The sequence below is a fragment of the Dendropsophus ebraccatus genome, chromosome 9 (genome assembly GCF_027789765.1).
Source record: "Dendropsophus ebraccatus isolate aDenEbr1 chromosome 9, aDenEbr1.pat, whole genome shotgun sequence".
Taxonomy (NCBI): Eukaryota; Metazoa; Chordata; class Amphibia; order Anura; family Hylidae; genus Dendropsophus; species Dendropsophus ebraccatus.
In genome coordinates, this window is record NC_091462.1 from 52667197 (window position 1) to 52689214 (window position 22018).

The following is a 22018-nucleotide window of genomic DNA, read 5'->3' on the forward strand; positions in this document are numbered from 1 at the left end:
AGGGATAGGGACATGTTTGGAAAGGGTGCTGGGTGATGTATCAGAACATTTCCTTAGCTTAATAGGCATTTTAAATGTGATTGGTTCCTTTTAAGTTTTCTATGTTTAAATCAATGTTATACAAATGGCAACTAGCTGCGACAGGTATGCTTCAAAGGCTATGGAAACCTTTGCAATGATTTTTTTTAAATGTTTGTTAAATTGTTAAATGTCTTCATTAAAAGCTTCCTACTAATTTAGCAGCTGCAAAGAGAAAGATAACTTAAATTCATTAGATGGAGCATTCATTAGATGCTCTTTCAGTGTTAGATTTAGCAGCGGTGATGGGGAGGGATTACACATCAGCTCACAGTACAGACAGGAGGGAGAGATTCTTTGGAGCACAGCCCCTATAGGCTGTGGATAGAGAGGAGAGTAAACAAAAAGTTTGCAGGGGAGAATCATATGTAAAATTATAAAGAGGAAAAAGTACAAAGCAAGAATTTAAAACATTTTCAAAGGTTCCCATAGAGTTTAATACTAGTCTCTGATTTTCTTACCTTCCCCGATTGTGCTCACTGTCCATTCGGAAGTACAGTAAAAAGGGAAACAAAGTAAAACTAAATCGAAAGTGTGCATCACTGTTTGTTACACAGGGGTGTTTACAGAAGTTACAGGGCCCTATAGGAAAAGTAAAAGCCCACCCCCGAGAGCTCTCCTAAATATACTATTTATAACTTGTTTGAATTTCATGATATCAGTATAGGGAGTCAGTGCTCATTTTTTCTTTACAGAGAAAGCACTAAATCACTGCTACTGCTTTTTTTCCATAGAAGTGTACACCAAGCTCCCTCAGGTGGCCTTTATGACAGGAAACTGGAAAAGTTGTGCAGCATTGACACTTAAAGGTTTTGTCCCAACTAGCAAAGTTATCCCCTCTTATAGGATAGGGGATAACTATCTGATTGCAAAGAGTCCGACTGCTGAATAGGGAACTGGGTCTCCTGGTAGAATAGAGTAGAGGGACGCCACTCTATGGGAACTGATGTGTACAGACAAGTACAGAGTTTGGCTATCTTTGTAGCTGGAGCAGCGACATCTGTGGGCTGCTAAATAAGACATATATCCCATATAAGACATTATCCTATATAGTAAGGAATAGAACGTGTCAGCTACAGTCCATGTTACACTCTGCAGACTGTGTTAGATAACGCTTAGGGCAAGGAGACACATGGTACCTTTTATATCTAGCTGTGTTGCCAGAATGTAGATGTTTTTATTCTATAGTACAAATTGTCAAGGAGACCTTCCCAAGCTTCTGATCTACTGCAAGCCGTAACACTTCCTGGAAGCATCCCTGCTTGCAGCTTTTCGGGAGCTTGGAAAAGCTTCTTAAGACTCCTTTTACCAGACAATAAAAAGATGTTTTCTATTTTCTGGAAGCACAGACAGATATATGAAAGGTACCATGTGTCTTCTTGACCTAACAGTATCTAACAGTTTCAGCCGTTTGGAATGTGAATTGCAGCTGACATGTTCACAAGGATATTAAAAAGAAATGAAGCGAAAAGAAGGGATATCCTTATATTGCCAGTATTATGCAAAGGCAGATACTCACACTGTGATGCTTTAAGACAAGAGTGAGACATGAATGGCTGAGACCACCAAAATTCTCGTTGTTTCCTGAATACATAAAAGAGAACAAAGTGACACTTAATGGCTGCACTCATTTGAAATCTTGCAGTTTTTACTTTTAGGGTGGGTTCATACATACCATATTCGCAGCGGAGTTCGCAGAGAAATCCGCTGCGGATACCTTCACTGTAAAAGTGAGCCCCCTTAACCCCCCATGGCCCGCGAGGATGACTTTCACATACTTGCAGTGGGATGACAATGGAATCTCATTGAAGTGACAGGTAAGGTATCCGCAGCGGATTTCGCTGCAAAGTCGCAGCATCAAATACCCACCCTTACCACTTAGCTGAAAACTAAGCCAAGACTTCCTGTTCTGTCTGTGATGATAAGGAGGCTAAAATGATCTTTACAAAATTATAGTGAAGAGCAACACCATTAGAAATCACATGAGGCTTGCAGCTCAGCCTACCTCTCCATATGTAATGACCTCAAAGATCACAGAGTATGCTCAGAAGCCTTTACCATTCATTCCAATGGCATAGCTCCAGGTTATTGTTGTTTATGTTCATGGTGCTTGCTGTGAACCATATTTCTAAATGGTGTTAAAAACGGCTCAGACAGGATGATTGCCCCATAACAATGTACAAAAAATACAATCAGAGAATAGCAACAGATGAGAAAAAAAAGAACTTGTTTTAGTATCCAACTCTAGTCAGTAATAAAAAACTAGGCGATACGTGCCCTTTAGGGTCTTACAATAACCTTACCTCTTAAGTAAGTGGTTGGACGGGATGAGACCAGCACACCTGCTGAGGTCTGATGCTTTTCTTGCTTGCCACCACATAGAGTCACTCTGGTCAACTATTTGAAGGATTTCTCCTCTTTTAAAAGGCAGGCCAGCATCTGCACAAGGTATGGCTGGATCCAGCTGAGGCCAGTAATCTGCCATCGCTCTGACAAACAGCTTGTTCAAATAGAAAGAAGGAACTAGGTAAAACAAGTGTATGCCTTCACATGAGTATTATACAATGTAACACACACACACACACACACACACACACACATTGCATTTCTAACTTTTGATGGTATTGATACAAAACTCATAATGTAGGTAGAAAGGGTGTGCTTTCAAATTTAATACAGTTTTTTAAACCAAATCCAGGAACAGATCATAAATGGGGGTCATGTATAGAGGAAGCAGTGGGATTTCTGACATTTTTTTTTCCAAATCTACATTGGCTTTGGCTTCGATAACCTTATAAAAACAAAACCTGAATGTGAAAATACACCCAGAGACAACCCTGGAGGTTGCAAATTCTGCTTAACAGAAATTGACATTTTAATTTCAATGTGCATTATGGGTATATGTACACCAGTCAGCCATAACTGTGAAGCTTTCAGCCTAATATTGTGTAGGTCACCCTTGTGCCATCTAAACAACTCCCTTCAAGGCATGGACTTCACAAGATCTTCTACAACAATTTCTGGAGCTGTTATGTATCTTCATCTTTAGCAACATCCCCCTTTGTTTGTGTTTGTGTTTGTGGGCCCAGTTAGTCAGTCAAAGCATCAGGACGCAGAGCCCATGCAAACTGATCTCAACACCCCAAGTTCAATTCTGATATTCAGGTGCCCATTGCAGGTGCTTTCAAGAATAAACATCAGTCACAGTCAGCATAGGTACTTTGACTAGTCTTCGACTAGTTGCTTAGTGCTGTAATGAACAAAATCAAAAGAAAAAATAGGTAGGTACTTCTTGTTGTTACAGGCTTCTACTTAGTAACATTCCATCTTTGGTACGTCAGCTTCTGAAGTCTTTTATAGTCCCAGACCAACCTTGGACATCCTGCATAGAGCCCATTCCCATCGTGGAACCTGTCCTTCAGTGTACCCCTATTTAGGGGTGATATGTACAAAGACCAAGGGGGCTAATACAGTAGGTAAGCAGAATCTCATCGTTTACTATCCTTTTTACTCTACTGACGTAATACACAAAGCGCCTGGGCCCGCTCTTGTCTTCTTTTATGTGCTTAGTGCTGTAGATCTCTAGTTTTTATTTGTATCATATTGGTGTAAAAGAAAAATTTGGATTGCTTTTTATAAATTGTTTTCTAATATATAATTTGAAAAAAAATAAATAAATCAGCAATCCTGGTGTTTTTTTTTCTGTTTATGCTTTTTACTGTGCGGGAACAGTATTGTTATATTTTAATAGCTCAGACAATTCTGCACGCTACAATATGTAATATGTTTATATATGTATTCTTTTTATATGTTTTAATTTTTAAAATGGGCTAGGAGGTATATGGGCATATACTGATCTAGGCTATGCCATCCGACACGACAGGACAGAGGTCTTACCCCTGCCCGTTGGTACAAGTGTTTGGGACACCCACAGCATGGCTGTGGGGGCTCCGATCAATTAGTGACAGGTGCTTAACCAAGAGAAGCAGCTATACATTCTGTCAATCTCCTGTTAACCTATGCCAATACATTGTCATTTCAAGTCTAAGCAGTGCATATCTGTGACAAGATTTTTTTTTTTTTTGGGAGGGGGGGGCAGCAAAATACCTCTTATACATACTCTGACATCGGTATATAGAAAATAATAAATAATGTTATCATTTCCTCTCCATGCTGCTCCTGACTTGTCTTTGTAAATACACCTTTGAGGCTTATCATCCTAATACATTGATTTCCAGCAACTTAGCCCAGTAACTTGACACTAGCACTATTACTTTATTGCATATATATACATATATATATATATATATATTTTTTTTTTTTTTTTTTTCCATTCATTTTTACATATTTGTATGAAGTTACACAACAAGTATACAGTGCCAAAAGTTTGCCATCTCACAGATATGCAGTAAGAAAGTACAGAAAACTGTACGGTAGGCGCTAATGTGTACTTTCCTGTGGGTGGGGCATCAAGATAAGACATAGAAGCAAAGAGGAATAGCCTATTTTATTGCTTTTTTACTTTGCTCAGGACGCATCCTACTGGTCTCTCATGTTGCTGTCAGATAGCCATGACAGTTCAGGGTCCATTCTAATCAGGTGAGTAAAGGGCTGTTTGGAAAATAGCAATTGCCACCCGTCCATTTTGTGGAACAATACCTAGGACAAATATTTGCTGGGATTGCCAGTCCTTCCAAATTTAGAACTGTTAGCAAGTATGTAGAGGGAGAATGACAAGTCAAGTGTGTCGATGGAGAACAAACAAAAGAGAGTTATCCCTAGCAGAGGTAAAGCGTTACACTGATTTGCAAGCAGAAGACAACTTGCGTTAAAGTTACAGCTGTGTTTCCAGCTGAAGAGCCACGGGCATCTTCCTGCATAGCAGCATGGATGATTACAATTAAATTATTCAGCTACCATAAAACAATTCAACTTTAGAGTAGACTACAGGAAGTAGAAGGTTTCCAAGGGATGATACATGCCAGGAAAGACTTTGACATTTAAAGACGATGGGTCGTTCACTTGTTTTAGATGTTTGCGCTTTTTCTTTAAACAAGAAGTTTCAAATTGGGATCTATTGAAAACCCTAAATGTATGAGTGTCACCTACATAATATGACTGTGATGCTAACTGAATGAAAGTGGTTATCAAATTTATTTATTGGTCTTCTTCTTGCTGTTCATAGTGAATTAAGAATTGACTCCCCTGAACATTGATCCATTTGCTCCTCCAGGTGTATGTCACAAACTCCGCTTATATACCAGGCTAGGAATTTCAACCCCTAGCCCATAGACCAGGAACTCACTGGAGTCAGTGATGTCACAGGGTATATGAGGTTCCACTGAAGCAGACGGGCCGGGGGCTAATTTTTAGGGCATTAGTAAATGAATTTGCTGTGGACAGTGAGGAAGAAATTCTTTGTAAGTAAAGAAAATGAGACATGCCCTTTGACCTAAAGTGATATGTAAGCATTATTCACCTATCCGCTAGATTGGTGGAGTAGCCACAAGGCCATGGCTAGAAGTCTAGCACACTCCATTCTAAGTGTATGGCACTGATGCAAACCTATAGGTCACCTGTTCTGGATGCACAAGATAAATACATTTCTGTGGTGAAGATGCAGTCTCCACCTCAAGCCCTTGACTAAACACAAAAATATATTACAGCAGGAATGAAATACATGGGTTAATCTTACCATTGTGTGACTGCTCACAGTACGATCACCAATGGGTATGAGTTTAAATATGATTGTTCCCTCAGAATGAATCTGTAGATGAAATAAAGAACAGAGGGAGTGAAGAGAGAGTAGAAAAATAGATAAGGGGAGAAGAAAGAGAAGGAAAAGACAGAAAAGAGACAGGTAAGAGATGTAGAGACGAGAGAAGAAACAACATATAAGAAAGAATAGACATGCAACAAAGAGAGAGAAAAAAAACAGAGAAAATAGAATTAAGGAAAAAAAGACCAGGCGACTGGCAGGAGCAATATGTGAACACTCCAGGGATCAACAGCAAAGTCATTCATCCTTATGAAAGTGTCTGTTACTTCTAAAAATACTCATCCTCCAAAACAGCATTTAATTTCAAATGCTCCGAGTTGGTAGAAAACAACAAACATAATTTCCTGCTGTATCCTGTCGCTGTACATCATCCTCTATCCATACCTTCACCTTTAAAGGGAAACTATCAGCAGGTAAAGTCCCTAATACACAGGGTGATTATCTGACCAATCAGGAAGATTCAGGCTGATATCCCCGGTGTAATAAAGACAACGATCAGCTGAGGACATGATTATCGACTGACCATTGACTTTTAGAAGGTTTAAAAATGATGAAAGGGCAGAGAAAATGATACAGCTATACTTTACTTGGCCACACTCCCCAGTGTTCTTTCGACTTTTCCAGCCATCTCTGCAGTAATAGGTTGTTTAGGCAATCATTGGCCACGACGTTGTCCCCCTCTCTGCCAGTGATCATCTGAGTGGCTTGTCACTTCAGAGACGTCTGAAGCATTTAAAAAACATACAAACATGTAATGCAATCCATAATAAGGTGCACTACTACCTCTGTCCAACGTGGTGGACATACTGTATACCCCCTATGAACAAAGAAAAAACTCAGCTCAACCATAGGTGGTTTGCTGTGTGATGGTGGACATTCAGGTAGGAGCAAGTGGAGTAGTAGCAGGCCGCACCCGGTAATAATGGTAAAAAGGAGGAGAAGATGCACAGCGTCAAAAAAAATATACCACCTATGTCCCTAAATAGGAGGAACAAAACATGTGTGCACATAGATCCGGGGAGCAGATAGGAACACAATATATGTATTAGATATGCATGATATACTGCTCTCTCATCCTATATGCAGAAAAGTGCCCTAGTGCATGGAATGCTAAATACAATAAACAAAGCTATACAACCTGCACCAGGATCTGTGGGGATGGACAGAGTGATGATTCAGAGTGATGATGCAGTGCGACTTCTTCAGGGACCTGGCTGCACGGACATCACTAACGCACTCTGCTGCACGATGCTTTAGCCATGTAATAGAATATTAGGCAGTGTAATACGGCCCTCAGAAGTATCTAACCTGCTGATATCTTCCTATAGTGCACGGGGTGCTGAGGTCTTACCTTTATCCTCAGATTTCACAGTTTCTGTGTACTTTGCAGTTTAATCCATTTGCTTATGAGGCGGCTTGGTGCACAGGGCGCAGGGCGCAGGACCTATCAGGTTGGCTCTGCTGACATTCATTAGAAGGGACGGGCCAGTGCATCAAAACAACTTATCAGTGTACGGAATAAACTCCTAATGTCACAGAAATGGCACAGAGGATAAAGGTAAGAAAATTACCTTCATCCTCAGCTCCCCAAGCACTATAGGGAGATATCAGCAGCAGGTCAGATACTTCTAACCTGCTGATAGTTTTCCTCTAAGATATCTCATGGCATCCCACATTCACATTTATTTTTAAACAAAATATTGGAAATATTTTAATACACATATATATGTATATCATATTAGATAAATACCAGTATTTGAATAACTTGTTCAGGTTCCAGTCCATCCACAGGAACTCCATTTACTTCTACTAGCTTATCACCAGCGTACAGCAGACCTGTAATAGAAGAAATGAGGAAGATCAAAGATATAACATACGTTTTAAGGCTACGTTCACACTACGTAAGTTTCCGGCCGTAGCGCGTTCCGTGAATAAGCGGCCGGAGACTTACGTAGTTTGCGTACAATGGAAAGTATACGATCTACGGGCACACAGTTCACACTACGTACGAACTTACGCCCGGATCGTATGCGGCGCCGTAAAAAATGAACCAGACCATTGTTTCCGGACGGAAATGCCGTAACTTACGCCCGTAGCGTAACATGCGGTCCCGTACGTAGTGGTGATTTCTTCATTTTGCCAGCTTTTTGTTTCGATCCAAAAGGTGCTGTGGGGTGTCCGGGGCTAGGCGAAGATTTCCAAGTAAAAGACCGCTGTCAGATCGCTACGAAGAGCGCTCGGGAAGCGTACGTACGCTACGGGCGTAAGTTCGCGGTCCGTACGTATCCGTCCGCAACTTGCGTAAAGTCCCGGCCGGAGTTTCATACGTATATGTCCGGCCGCGAAAAATATGCGGCCGGACATATACGTAGTGTGAACCTAGCCTAAGGGTAGCTTCACACGTACAGTATCACAGTGGATTTTCTGCTGATTTTACAGTGCGGATTTGATGCTGTGTTCATTAAGTTAGTCAAATCTGCTGCGGATCCGCAGCAGAAAATCCACTGTGATTCGGGATGTGTGAAGCTACCCTAAAATACAATAATCATCACACTTATTATATCACTTGTCTATAATGAAAAGAAAAGTATCTTACCACTTCTATCTGCAAGGCCACCATGGATTACTCTTGCAACTATGATGTCACCTGTGATTTCATGACGTTTAATTGTAGCTCCCTTGAAAGAAATAATAGAAGAGTCAATCATAAAAATTTAAAGGGGCTTTCTGGGTTAATATGAAGCTTGGTTAACTGCCTCCCTGTGCATTAATAGCCGGGAGCAGGAGAAGCAGGGGAGTAGAGGAGGTAGGTATGCATTATACTGTTGTATTAACTTTGTTTAACATACAAAGGTTTGTTTAATACAAAGGTTATTCAGGTTGGTCTATATATATGACTGTAAGAAATTTTTTATTGAAGGGGTTTCCACAACCTGTGACATGGAAGCTTGTAGTTTAGTATAAATAGTACATATATTAGTGAACATATATCTGAATTCACGCGTGCCTGCATCCCAATTCACCGCTGCAAACAATGCAGCGTGCGGCCGAAACCACACGCTCCATTGTGTGAACTGACATGTTATGAACAGCCGCTATTCAATTAATAGCTGCCGCACAAAACTGACATGTCAGTTTTTTGTGCGGCCGGTTAGAATCCCGGCCAGAGCTTATACTATGTGTATACGCTTTGGCCGGGATTCCATTTATGCACATACAACATATGTTTTGTATAAATCACGGCCGTTGTTGCAAATTGTGAACATGGCCTAAGGCTAGATTCACACGTAACGGAATTGCAGCGGATTTCACACTGCGAGTTCGCACCGAAATCCGCTGCGATTCTCCTCCCTTCAGTTTCAATAGGATTAAATATTCACAGTGGAATTGTCATCCCGCCATGAGTATGTAAAAGGCAGCCAGGTGCATACATTACCCGTTCCACGCTCCATCTTGTTGTGTGGCTCCCAGCATTTAGACGTCCCGCTCAGCCAATCAGTTCGCTGTGGCGGGACAGCTTGTGTGCCTTTCAGGATTTTAATCTATGACAGCATAGTGTGTAATTTTTAAAACTGTGATCCCAGCTCCCTTCAAGCTATTGACCAGGTCCTGAGCTGATTCCTGACCTTTTTCAGAATTATCTTTACCCAGTAAGGCAAGATTTTGCCCCAGAATAAGGAAGTTTCTTTCATTTTCTAATAATTGCACCAAGAGCTGTTGCCTTCTCGTGTCCTGAAGCCCTCCCTAGCCTTGTGCAGGTCTACAATTATGTCCCTGGTGTCCTTAGACAATTCCTTGGTCCTGATCATAGTGAAGAGATTGGAGTGTGATTGGTTTAGGGCCCTACTACAGTACATGGCCTGTTGACTTTCTATAAACGAATGCTGATCTCCTAGACTGATAATCGGACAGCAAGGGCAGAACTCTTGCTGGTTGGTAAATGATAAAATACTTTTTCATGCAATAACATGGAAATAACATGCAAATTATTTAAAAGTCAAACAATGTGATTTTCTGCAATGTTTTTTATAGATTCTGTCTCTCACAGTTGGAGTGTACCTATAATAAAAATCACAGACCTCTCTATTCTTTATAGGTGTATCAAATACTAATTTTCCCCACTGTATGTATGTAAGTGTGAATATTTTTTTTCCTATTTTATTATTTCCTTGCTTTGCCATGTGATTGGCTGAAAAGGTAGTAGTACGTTATCAAAAGCTAAACAGGAGCGCAGGCTGATTGGAAGACTGCACAGTGGGAGAGCAATGGAGGAAGGCTCTTTTATTGTTTTAATATATAGGGAAGCAGTAAACCTAGTACATAACCACCTATAAATGCGCATCATTAAGTGTGCCATCCATTGTCTTTGGAATTCAGTGGATGATATCTATATTCTGTGTACCAACATACAAGTAGAGGCAATGTGTAGCGGGCACAAGGGTAAAAAATTTTTTTATCTGTTTTATTGTATGACACTGTAAAAACAAAATACTAATCATTATCCACCAGAGATAATGTTTATGTGTATAACCCATCCAATATAAGCCCCACTATTGCTTCAATATTTCTGGGATCTAGAACACTGGAAGTTCTATAGTTAGCCCAAGATCTAAGGCTCAATCAAACAAAGCTGAAGTAAACCTACTGCGAGCACAAACAGACCTTGGAATTTTCTTATTAATGTATTATTTTGCTGTGAATTCTAAGAATAGTTTAAATGCTTGCAAGACCAACCCGATAGTGAAGTCAAACAGTGAAGTCAAAGTACTTTGCCAAACAAAACTTAAGATACCCAGTCCCACAAGGCCCTTGAAACTGATGTTCATCACATAATAAGACTAGAAAATGTGAAAAGTATTAAAACTTTGAGAAGCTTATTCAGATGGTACTGTACTTCAACGAACATTACAAAATAGAAAATTGATTTTTCTTTGCTGATGTCAGTGTAGAGTTTGATATACTAATAAATACTCTTCTTCCTCTAGTGATCATAAGATGCCATTGCTAAGATCACTTTATGGCAGCTGCAAAATAAGATGGTCCTGTTTTACTGCATACAAATATATTTTACACTTGGCCAAGATAAGAAGTGCAGCATTTTATATTTCTACATACAGCTACAATATGAAAATATAAGGAACAACAATTGGGAAAAACACTTTCTTGGTCTAATTTAAGCAGGATCTGCAGCAGATTTGATGGCACAGATTTGATATGCTTTGAATTTGCACCATCAAATCTGCTGCAGATTCTGTACGTGTGAACGCGCCCTAAAAGGGAATTGTACCAGAGGTTTCTGTTATTTTGTCTTACCAGAGGCTGCTTGTTTTTCACCAGGCACACAATCCTCATCGCTTCCTCATTCTCAGGGATATTTTCAGGTAGCGGAGGAAGAATGGGCTCGAAATCTTTCTGTGCCACTGTATCATGGGCAGATAGCAGTGCCTAAGAAGTTGTACAATGTTAGTACCCTCACTGAATACTAGGACAAAGGGACAGAAGCACTCGGTTGAGCACTGTGGCCCTAATTTCTGCTAAGCTCTCTTTGGAAAGCTGAGCAGTGTCAATCAGAAAAAAATTGGCTTAGCGGTTCTTATTGACAGGTACACTTTAAAGTGATATTGTAACCTCCCCCCCCCCCCCCACACACGCACTCACTCTACATGTGATTCTCCACATTTAATATGAACCTGTATAAAACTTCACTGTCTTCTATCCCTATTGTGTGTCCCGATTCTTTTCTCCTTCTCAGTTGGCTTTTAAACATTATAGGGTAATCTGTCAGCTCAAGAGAGTGCTTTGAGCTCAACTGTCAAAGAGGCTGTACTGAGCTGCAGCATGCACATCTCCTTTTCTCTACTCCTCCCAGGCTTGATTGATGGACTTGCAGGGCTTGGCTTCAAGTACTGAACCTTGCACATCAATCATGGAGGGCAGGGGTATAGGGGGAAGGAGGCTTGTCCAGCACTTGAGCTCTGATCATGATCTAGAGTTAAAAGATTCCTTTTAACCTAATGCTAGTATAAGCTACTATAACTTTATAAAATTGCAACAATATATATTGCGGCTGAAGGAATAATGGAAAATGTCTCCTTTAATTTATATTTCAGAACCACACTTTTTACATTGTAATAGGAAAATACATCTCTATTATATTTTAGTTTAAAAGGAAGGTGTCATCAGGAAACGACCTACTGTATAAATTTAATGGCACAGCAAGGCGGGGGGGGGGGGGGGGGCTTGTGGCCTCCTGCTGCACATGACATACAATTATTCACGCATGCAAGCAAGGGTAAATCATAGCGAAAAGCAACACTAGCTCAGAGCTGGAGTAGATTTCTGAGGTAGCTTCAGATTCTCCAGATTTATTGAGAGGTATGAGCTTCTCAATGAATCTGGCAGGGGATATGGTACAGATACATTGGTCCTTGTAAGGGGAACAGACCTGTCTTGTGCCTAGAGTTGAGATTGCAACAGGTTTACGACCATTGACACATATGCTGGCTGTTAGATCAGTATACGATAGGTAAACCCATCTAATAAAAGCTTTTTTTCTTATTCTTATATCTATATTTTTAAATAGAATGTTGTGCTGACATAAGATCTATGGAAATTCCTTGCCTTAAAGTGTGGGCCTCGCAGAAGACGTCTTAATTCACGAGAGTCAGCCGAAGAAGGGGACTCCCGCAGCACATTTGCAACCTGTCAGGAAATAAAATTTGAAATTTAATCTATCTGTACCAGCCACAAAAGAAAATGCTCTCACATAGGGCCATTGAGGTAATTTAATCAGGAGAATTTCTATACGTCCTTATATACCCTATCCTCTTGATGACAGTACCCGCTGTGGATCTGGCTGTTTGTTTAGGGTGCTGTCCCGGCTGACCTCCGAGGAATGATGTCGGTGGTGATGAGGGTCAGGCATGATGAAAAATCACCACCCAACCCCTTTGTTCATGGAGAGATAAACCGTGGCCAGTACTCCCTGGCTGTGGCTTATTTTTCCCCTCCCCAATGGAGGATCCAGGAACACTCTGCTGTGCTGAACATTTTTGTTTATGGGGGAAAGGGGGCCAGATGGGAGAGATAACTGATGGCCGAACAATCGCTAGGCCGTCACTTATTAAAAGTGTTTGGCCACCTTAGGAGCTAAGAAGATCAAGAGCACGGTCTCCAAGGTATATTTTTTGCACCTCCCATCCCCACTATAAAAATATACATAGTCCATAGTTATATAACTTTCAGAATTCAAGTTAAGATGTGCTGTCATTTCATTAAATTGTCCTTGGATATTACTTTATAATATAAAAAGAGATCCAGGGCACCGGTCTAAAGATCTCAAGGTCGCATCCTGTATGCCTGATTGAAGCTGCTGACTAAAAGATTTTTTTTTTTTTTTACTATAACTACAGTACACAACAGTTAAAATTTATGTGCAATATTAAAACTATTTTTTACTGTTTCAACGCACCTAAAATTTAAAACAATTAAAGTAACTAATATTATTGCAGTATGAAACCATACAGTTACAACAATAGATAATACAGAAAACATTTCTTTAACTAACCTCACTGCATAAAGCACGAGCCTTTGATACAACAGGTATAGGCCTCTTCCTTACATATTGGTGCAGACAATCATGCACCTGTAATAAAATATAACTGAGAATATCAGTATGAAATAGAATATATAACAATAGAAATTATATATAAAATGAACTATATATGAAATTATATAGAGTTATTTATTTATTCAACGAGGAAAGAAACACTAACATTGGTATAAGCAGTGACGGTGTGTGAGAACATAGCAATAGAACAAATAGGTACTGGTATGCAGCTTAGTAAACATATTCATAACATAGGCTTTAGATGCATTCTCTGGCACCATCCCACGATGATCATTATCCCTCTTTGTACTATGAGCTTGTGGATAGGGGAAAACTTTGGGTGTTTGGACTACTCCTTTAACAATTAAAACAAGAAAAAGGTGCTTGGTGTCTTAAAGGATGTCCAGAGGCAAACATTTTCGGGATGTGTACAGAATACAGCTAGTAGAACTGAAAAGACTTTGACTTTTACTACGGAGGTGTAGAATGCCATGCTACAGAGGTAAATAAAGGGGAGGAGCAGGATCGTGTGTTTCACATAGGTGCCACAACAGGTTGCACAGACCAGTTTTGCAGAACGTTTACTGTTTTATGCCCTGTGCACTCCTCATAGTTGTTAAGGCCAATGTTTGCCAGAAATGTGTTCCATCAGAATTTCTATATTATCAGACACTGACTTTGTGACCATTATTCATACCTTAAGTAAAGACTGCAGCCATGGGGCCTGAAGCAAACTGTATAATACCCCAATTCCATTAACATCTCTGTGGTAGAAAAGCCCCAGCTCTTCAAGAACCAATGTGAGGATCTGAGAGAGACCTTGGAGAATGAGGTAAATGGTTACTGGAAACTGAGATTATTTTGACATATGACAAATGGACAAGAAAAAAAAATCAAATAAAAAAATTATTTCAGATAAATATATATATATAGATAAATATATATATATATATATATATACATATATATATATATATATATATATATATATATATATATACTTCTTTGGATCCGTTATGTTTAGGGATGGTTCAAACATGTCAAGGTTCGGGTTCGTACGAACCTGAACTCTCGGCAATGATTCCCGCTGTCTTCCACCTCCGTGGAGAGGGTGGATACAGCCGGAGGAACGCCTGGAAAACTGGGATACAGCCTATGGCTATGGCTGTATCCCAGTTTTCCAGGCGGTCCTCCGGCTGTATCCACCCTCTCCACGGAGCGAGCAGACAGCGGGAATCATTGCCGAGAGTTCAGGTTTGTACGAACCCAAACCTCAGCAGGTTCGGACCATCCCTAGTTATGTTATTTAGGTTTTAAGGTGGTGGGCCTATAATGATGTAGTAGAGGGGCCTGATGACTAGCTAAATAGAACGGGTCTGGCTTCAGAAGCCCCCAACAATGAATCAGGGATTGGCCACATATCTGAGAATGCAGGTGAAATGTAGCATCATTATGTCAGAGGATCAGTTCAAGGCCTGTCCATGCAATACGTAGATGAGTCTGCCAGACTGAGAGATGCTCATTAGTAATGGCTTGTTGCTTTGGCTAATATAGGGGACACAGGGAACCCAACTCCTACAACATCTACAACAACAGAGCAAATGGAAAGAGTTTGTCTGATGAGATAACCTCTTTAGGCAATAAAATACCATTTTATTAGAAATTACACTTGAGTTTTACTTCATTACGTTACATTTGGGTCTACTATGGGTGACAAGGACTGAGCCATACTTTTTGTCATTTTCACAGGCCATATGATCAGTCAGATCGGAGCTCTGCTAATAGAGCCTGGCTGAGCCAGCAGAGACCCTTTGGCAGCATAGTAAGGTAAGTATGGACTCTCTACTAGCTAAGTAACCCATCGGCACCCCACAATCATGTTGCGTGGGTGCTGACTGGACATCTGACAAGTGCAGAATCTGCCATTCAATGATGTGATCACATTACATGGAAAGGCATTGAAGGGGTTAAATGACTGCACTGGTCGGTTCGTCTGTGTCAGTCATTAGCTCTGGGGTTCTGCTACTCATAATAGCCAACCTCCCGATGTCTATGAAGTGGGATAAGCTCCTGAGCCCGCTCAATTTACCCCTTCACATCAGCCAACTTATATATATGTATTGCTGACTCTAAGGGGTTCAAAAAAAAGGGATAAACAACAGTAACTGAACTTTGGAAAAAGTTACATAAACAAATCACAGTCCTTCTGGGAAAATATTCTATGGATAGATTAAACTAAACCGGAGCTCTTTGGCAAGGCAGGCCAGTGTTATGTGTAGAGACGGAAACATGAAGCTTATAAAGAAAAGTGCACCCTACTTATAGTAAAACATGGAGGAAGATCCATAATCTGGTATGACTGCTTTGCTGCCTCAGGCACTAGATGCTTTGAACGTGTCACATGAACAATGAAATTAGAACATTTCACAATGATATTTTACAAACTCGATATGTTGAACATGATAGGTCCTTCAGCCCCAAACAACAATAAACAAAAGTTTAAAACTTAACAGCAATGAATACATTTTAATCCAAAAGAAAATCTGTGGCGAAAGGTGAGATCTGGTATTAGAAAAAGGAACCCTGCTAACAGGCAAATGCAAGAAGCTCATAGAGGACTACTATAGTCATAGCTGCCAAAGTATGAGGCAAGTATTCTTTTGTTTTTTGTTTAGAAATGACTGCATATATGTTGACAGGTCAACCTTTTTGTTGAAGTTATTTAAAAATACTATTAAAATATTATAAGGATAAAAAGTTAGCACATCTAGAATACATGAGCTTTTTATACTAGAGACTGAAGGTTGCCAATAATTTTGACCACAGCTGTACTTCTACACCATATACAGTAATAATTGGCTTCCTTAGTGTCTAATAGTAAAAATGTAGTGAAGCAGATTTAGAGGTAACTGCCCACACAATAATGTACGCCCCAAAGACCGTTATATTTGACAGAATATAATTTAGATTAGTAAATGTCATCCTACCATTTTCCTGAAGACATCCAGGGTTCATTTCCATGGTCTCCCTCATTTTTAAAGACTCTCCAGCCTTCTGTGGATGAACCATCCAAACAATCCAATCAAACCAATTCTTATTCAACTGTAAAATTAAGAGGGAAAACTGTTTGTATACATATTATCCATGGAATTCAATAAGATAAGGGTTATTTTATTATTGTAGTCCATTCAAGTGAATGGGAAAAAAAAGTTGAAATACCTTGTACAGCTGCTGCAAAGTGTATGGTTTTAGGTCTTAATGTCATTTTAAATGGCCCAAAGATCAGGGTAAGCAAGTGCTAAGATTACAATGCCTATTAGATAGCTTGATTATTGTGCAACATGGGCTGCACAGATATTGTTTTAAAGGGTGTAAAATAATGAAGATGTACTTACTTCTCCATGCTTCCCAGTGTCCCCAGTCTTGTCTGTGGGGTTCCCTACTCATTGCAGCCCTGCTGATAGTTCTGGTCCTGTCCCTGCAGTGACTCTCTGACATGAGACAGTGTTGTGACTGGCTGAGCGGGCTATCACTGCAGAGATGGATTTGGACGTTTCAGTGGCAGTTGTGGTCAGTGTAGAATCCCACAGACAAGGCTGGAGGACACTGGGGGAGCATGGAGAGGTAAGTACATCTTAATTATTATCCAATCAGTAGTCAGACATGCATCAGCTATTACACAGAGCGGTCTGGCTGGTAGCCCATGATTTTTTTAACATGTTGAAAAGCAATGATCAGCTCCTCGGCTTTATTACACGGGGCCCAATTCAGCAGATAATGCCCTGTGTAATAGGGCCCTAAAGAACAATTTAAACAAAGAAGAAGCCACTGTGCTCATTGAGTGTGGGAGGGCACCTGTATACAACTGATCAGCAGAGATGTAGAGCCTTAGCCCCCCCCCCCCACTGATCTAATATTGATTGATTATTTACAGTCTGTTCTATCTCAGGAAAAAATTACACTAGGAAATATTTTACATATATTATTCACTATTTCAAATGTACTATAGCAAAAAAAATTTAAAATAATATATCTATATATCTCAGCCTGAACACTCGCTGTTGTGATGACTTTAGCAAAGAAAATCTTAATCAGCGCTCCTGCTCTTTTCTAAGAAGGTTAATCTTCTTAACATTTAATGTTATCCCCAACAGTTACAGCAGAACACAGTGACCTCCCAACCTCAGACATGAAGGTGAAAATGTAGTGCTTTATAAAAGTTACCATGTGCAAATGGGTTTCTTATTCATTCTACTGTTTGGTGTTATCTCGCAACCTTCACAAAAAGTTAGGGATATTTGGCTTGTGGGTGAGATCTATGGAAAATGCAAAAAGTTCACACTACAGTGATATTATATATGATGAAAGTAGTACATTTAAGTAGAAGCATGCAATGGTGATTTCTTCATCTCAAACAATTTATTGAAACAAAAGGCAACAGTGATGGGTTGACAACGATATCTCATGCTGTTCACAAGTCAGCTTATTGTCTCCTGAGGCACGGCATCCCACTCTTCTTGAATGTCACCACTGAAGATTTTAAGAAATCTAAAGGGAATGTTCTGTACAATGATGTCTTATGTTGTTTACAAGTCAACAGGTCAAGCTCAAGCTCATTAAGGTTGCAACAATAGGAAACGGTTACTGGAGACTGGGGGACCTCAAATGGTGTGGCTCACACTTTCTCAAGAATCTGAAACCCATAGAAAACCTATAGAGTCACCTTGTAGAGGCTCTAAACTCTGTACCCCAGAACCTTAATGGCCTGAGGGCCGTTCTTCAAAAAGAGTGGGATGCCATGCCCCAGCAGACAATAAGTTGACTTGTGAACAGTATGAGGTGTCGTTGTCAAGCTGTAATTAATGCTCAAGGGCACATGACAAGTTATTGATACACTGGCAATACGTTTTTGAGATAAAGAAAACACCCTTACATGCTTCTACTGCTGCTGCTGTACTTCTATGATTTATTATCACTGGAGTGTGAACTTTTTACATTTTCCATAAAATGTCAACCGCAAGCCAAATATTCCTAACTTTTAATGAGTAATGTAGATGAGAGATAAAAAGATATAAAATATTCTTTACACACCAGTGGATTATGTTGATGTAATAAGTATTACTGTGAGTAGAAAACTTAATAACTGAATTAATACACTTCCATTTGGATTTACAGTCATGATTCATTGGTGAAAACATTGGAAACGTCAAACTCCCCACCTCCCACTGTCCATGAAGCAGGTCGCATGCCCATTGTAGGCACTCTGATGTGTACCTGTTAATCCAGAAGTTTGGGTCTCCTTGGATATCAACACGCAATGAGACCATAATGTGTGCAACCCCCATTGAGTCAGGCATTACTGTCTCATTGTGTTTTGGTATCCAAGGAGATCGCCACTTCTTGTTTAACAGTGGAATTTGTCGCTAATTCGGCAGCGAGCCGGTGTGACAGATACTAGAGTCCTCTACCGGTTCTGTGTCATGTGATCAGTCAGGCTTTGTCTGATTGCCTATGTAAGTCTATGGAGACCGACTGATATCACGTGACAGAGAGAGGACCACGCTAAGTGCAATCTTCTCCCGGCTCATTCTCCTGAACACTCAAACCTGGACCGATCAAAACTTTTGACTTGTCAATTTTTTTTAAAAACACAACAGTGATACTGAGACCCTGACAAGTCTTTAGGTACACAGTAACTTAGACAGCAAGCTGCTACGCACTATGTTTTAAAACCTGTCTATCATAGTCATGGACAGTACTGTATGCTTCTCTTTAAACAGAACTTGTCACCACTCCTGGCCATTTTTAGTCAATTCGCCATGAAATAGAAATTCTGTAACATCACGTGTATGTTACTATCTTCTGTTGCTTATTAAATAATGTATGTTACCTCTATGTTTGTTGGAGGTGGCGAAACCCATGATCTCTGTTATTTTTTTTATTTTTGCTGTTTGCCCTTTTCTTTTACCTGAGTTTACATCTGTACAAAATTATATAAAACAGTTGATTTCTGGTCAATGCAAAGGACATTCTGCTGACTATGTACTTGGGGCTAGGACCTGCGTGTCCTCATTGTTATTATCTTTCTGGAAGATGTTCTTCTATTTCACTACTTTATCACAATAAAAACTTGTTTGGATATAAAGTGTATGTTACTAGTCGGTGGCATATCCTACACAGTCTGGCCCGGTCAGCTCTGATTGGATAGTGTGAGACACTATAGGGACACCCCCCCCAACAGACAGGTTAAAATAATTACAATAATTACTATGTCTCTCATCCTTCGTCCACAGACTTTGTTCTCATTTCCTGTCTTCCCATGATTTACAATCCTCAGAGAAACGCCCCCACAGGATTTCATTCTTATGTGAGTGACATGGTATCCTACTTAAAAAGGCTTGACCCACTAGGGCAACAATCCCTGTCCATGTCATATTAGGATACATAGACATCAGCCAGGGGTCCGACTCTCCGGACTGCCATCTATTACAAAGTGTAATGACCTGCTGCAAATAGTTTTCCTCAGAGAATGGGTTGGCCACACAGAACAACCACAATTTGATTCTTTACACATTTGTTGAGATATCAAAATTTCTATTTCATTGTAGATGCAGAATCCATAGCTTGACGGACCTCAATCACTTAAAAATGGGTGTTGGGCTTTGTGGTATTCTTTGTTTTGATGAGAAGAACAGTACTTCATGCTGCACTATTCTTTCTGACAAATTTGAGAGAATCTGTAACAGAAACTCAACTCAGAATTCAATGAGCCATTGGCAAAAATGACCTTATCTACAAAGCAGGTTGCTTTTTTCTGTGTTTTGTGTGGACCAATTGACCTTTTTGGTCACAATTCATACTTGATTATTATCAAAGTTTTGCTATTATCATATATGATTTGTAATAAATTCCAATAAAATATTTTTACCTGATCTATTAAGGGGGACAATTGGGGACATAAAGGGGCGTAGGGATAGGAAAGGGTGGAAATAGGTCAGCACCTTCTGGGAAGAGACTGTGCTAGTAAAGGCAAATGAGGAAAAGAAGAAGAGTATAATAGTCAAAGGTCATTCGAAGCACAGCAGCCATTATTAGTCAGTCTCGGCTGATCAGAATATATGCTTATCTAGGTTTTGGTGTAATTAAAAAAAAAAAACTTACTACCCTATTAATTTCCTTTAATTTATTTCATGCAGATAATAACTGAACCCCCGATCTTCCCAGCACAGCGTACCTCCCTCTATATGGACTATGTGCACATTGTACAGGTCGCGGCCTGGCTGTAATTAAGGTTCATAGTAAAAATCTTACCTGAATGAACAGCAAGATGAAACACCATTCTAATGCAGCTTCATGGAGACCTGTGTGAAAAGTGTTATCAGCAACAACCTGGCTAATCCCATCACATCCTCCTCAACCAAGAACGACGCAGGGAAGACTTAATCAGCTTTGTTTAAAGCCCCAGTGCTATTTTTTTTTCTAACTCATAGTACAGATTATACAATGAATGTAGTAGGAGAAGATTCTTAAAATAGGCCCTAGATGTGACTAGAGATACAGTCACTAATAGTGAGCGCACACTTGCTGGATGGTGCGTGTTTTTCTTTACATTTTGAAGCACATCGCTTCTGCATATTCCACTGCTTCTGCAAAGTCATTTTTCAGCTATTTGTGCAGTTCTTATGTAAGCACAGCTATAGTCTTCTGTACCATATGTTTATTGATGGAGATAAGGCGGTCGCTGACTATTTGAATAGCTACTTCTGCTCAGTATTTTCAGAAGGAGGCCTACACAATCACAGGATGGTTGGACACAGCATTGCCTCCAGTTATATGGTTTCTGCTCTAGTATTTTCAGAGGCTGAAGTTGCAGAGGAACATGCCCATTTAAAGCTCAATAAGGCAATGGGTCCAGATGGTGTCTACCCCAGGGTTCTTAAAGAAGTCGGATCTGTGATTGCTGCCCCCGACAGATCTGTATAACCAATCCCTCCTAACAGGAGATGTCCCTGATGATTGGAGAACGGCCAATGTTGTACCCATCCACAAGAAGGGGAGTAGAGAAGAGCCCAGTAACTACAGGCCAGTTAGCTTAACATCTGTAGTAGTAAAAATGATGCAAACTCTTCTAAAAAAGATAATGGATCACCTAAGATTCAACAATATGATAGATCCAAACCAGCATGGCTTTACTGAGGGCCGATCATGTCAGACTAATCTCATTGATTTCTTTGTGTCACAAAAGTGCTGGATGAAGGTGGTGCTGTGGATATCGCCTATCTGGACTTCAGCAAAGCCTTTGATACAGTTCAAAGAAGTTAAAGAAAATTAGACTTAATCCCTGGATAGTTTAGTGGATTTGTGGTTGGCTGAAGGAGAGATATCAGAGGGTTGTTGTTAATGGTGTATATATTGAGCAGAGACTGGTTACAAGTAGTGTGCCACAAGGGTTTGTTCTGGGTCCTATTCTTTTTAATAAGTTTGTAAGTGACATAGGAGAAGGGTTGATAGGTAAATGTTTGTTTGTTGATGACACAAAAGTGTGCAATAGG

General features: G+C 40.0%; 1 protein-coding gene across 1 annotated transcript in view; it reads right to left on the reverse strand.

The window, feature by feature from the left end:
• The window catches only part of MPP4 (MAGUK p55 scaffold protein 4), a 38035-nt gene extending 17213 nt beyond the window's left edge, over positions 1–20822 (reverse strand). Inside the window, exons 1-12 of the mRNA XM_069984867.1 lie at positions 20778–20822; positions 16454–16568; positions 14164–14285; positions 13425–13502; positions 12479–12559; positions 11171–11302; positions 8454–8535; positions 7608–7693; positions 5774–5845; positions 2382–2578; positions 1598–1662; positions 540–557 (exon numbers count right to left, since the gene is read on the reverse strand). Of these exons, the coding sequence (XP_069840968.1) occupies positions 540–557; positions 1598–1662; positions 2382–2578; positions 5774–5845; positions 7608–7693; positions 8454–8535; positions 11171–11302; positions 12479–12559; positions 13425–13502; positions 14164–14285; positions 16454–16535 (1015 nt within the window). The 5' untranslated portion in view covers positions 16536–16568; positions 20778–20822. The remainder of the gene's footprint in view (positions 1–539; positions 558–1597; positions 1663–2381; positions 2579–5773; positions 5846–7607; positions 7694–8453; positions 8536–11170; positions 11303–12478; positions 12560–13424; positions 13503–14163; positions 14286–16453; positions 16569–20777) is intronic.
• Between the last annotated feature and the right edge of the window lie 1196 nt (positions 20823–22018).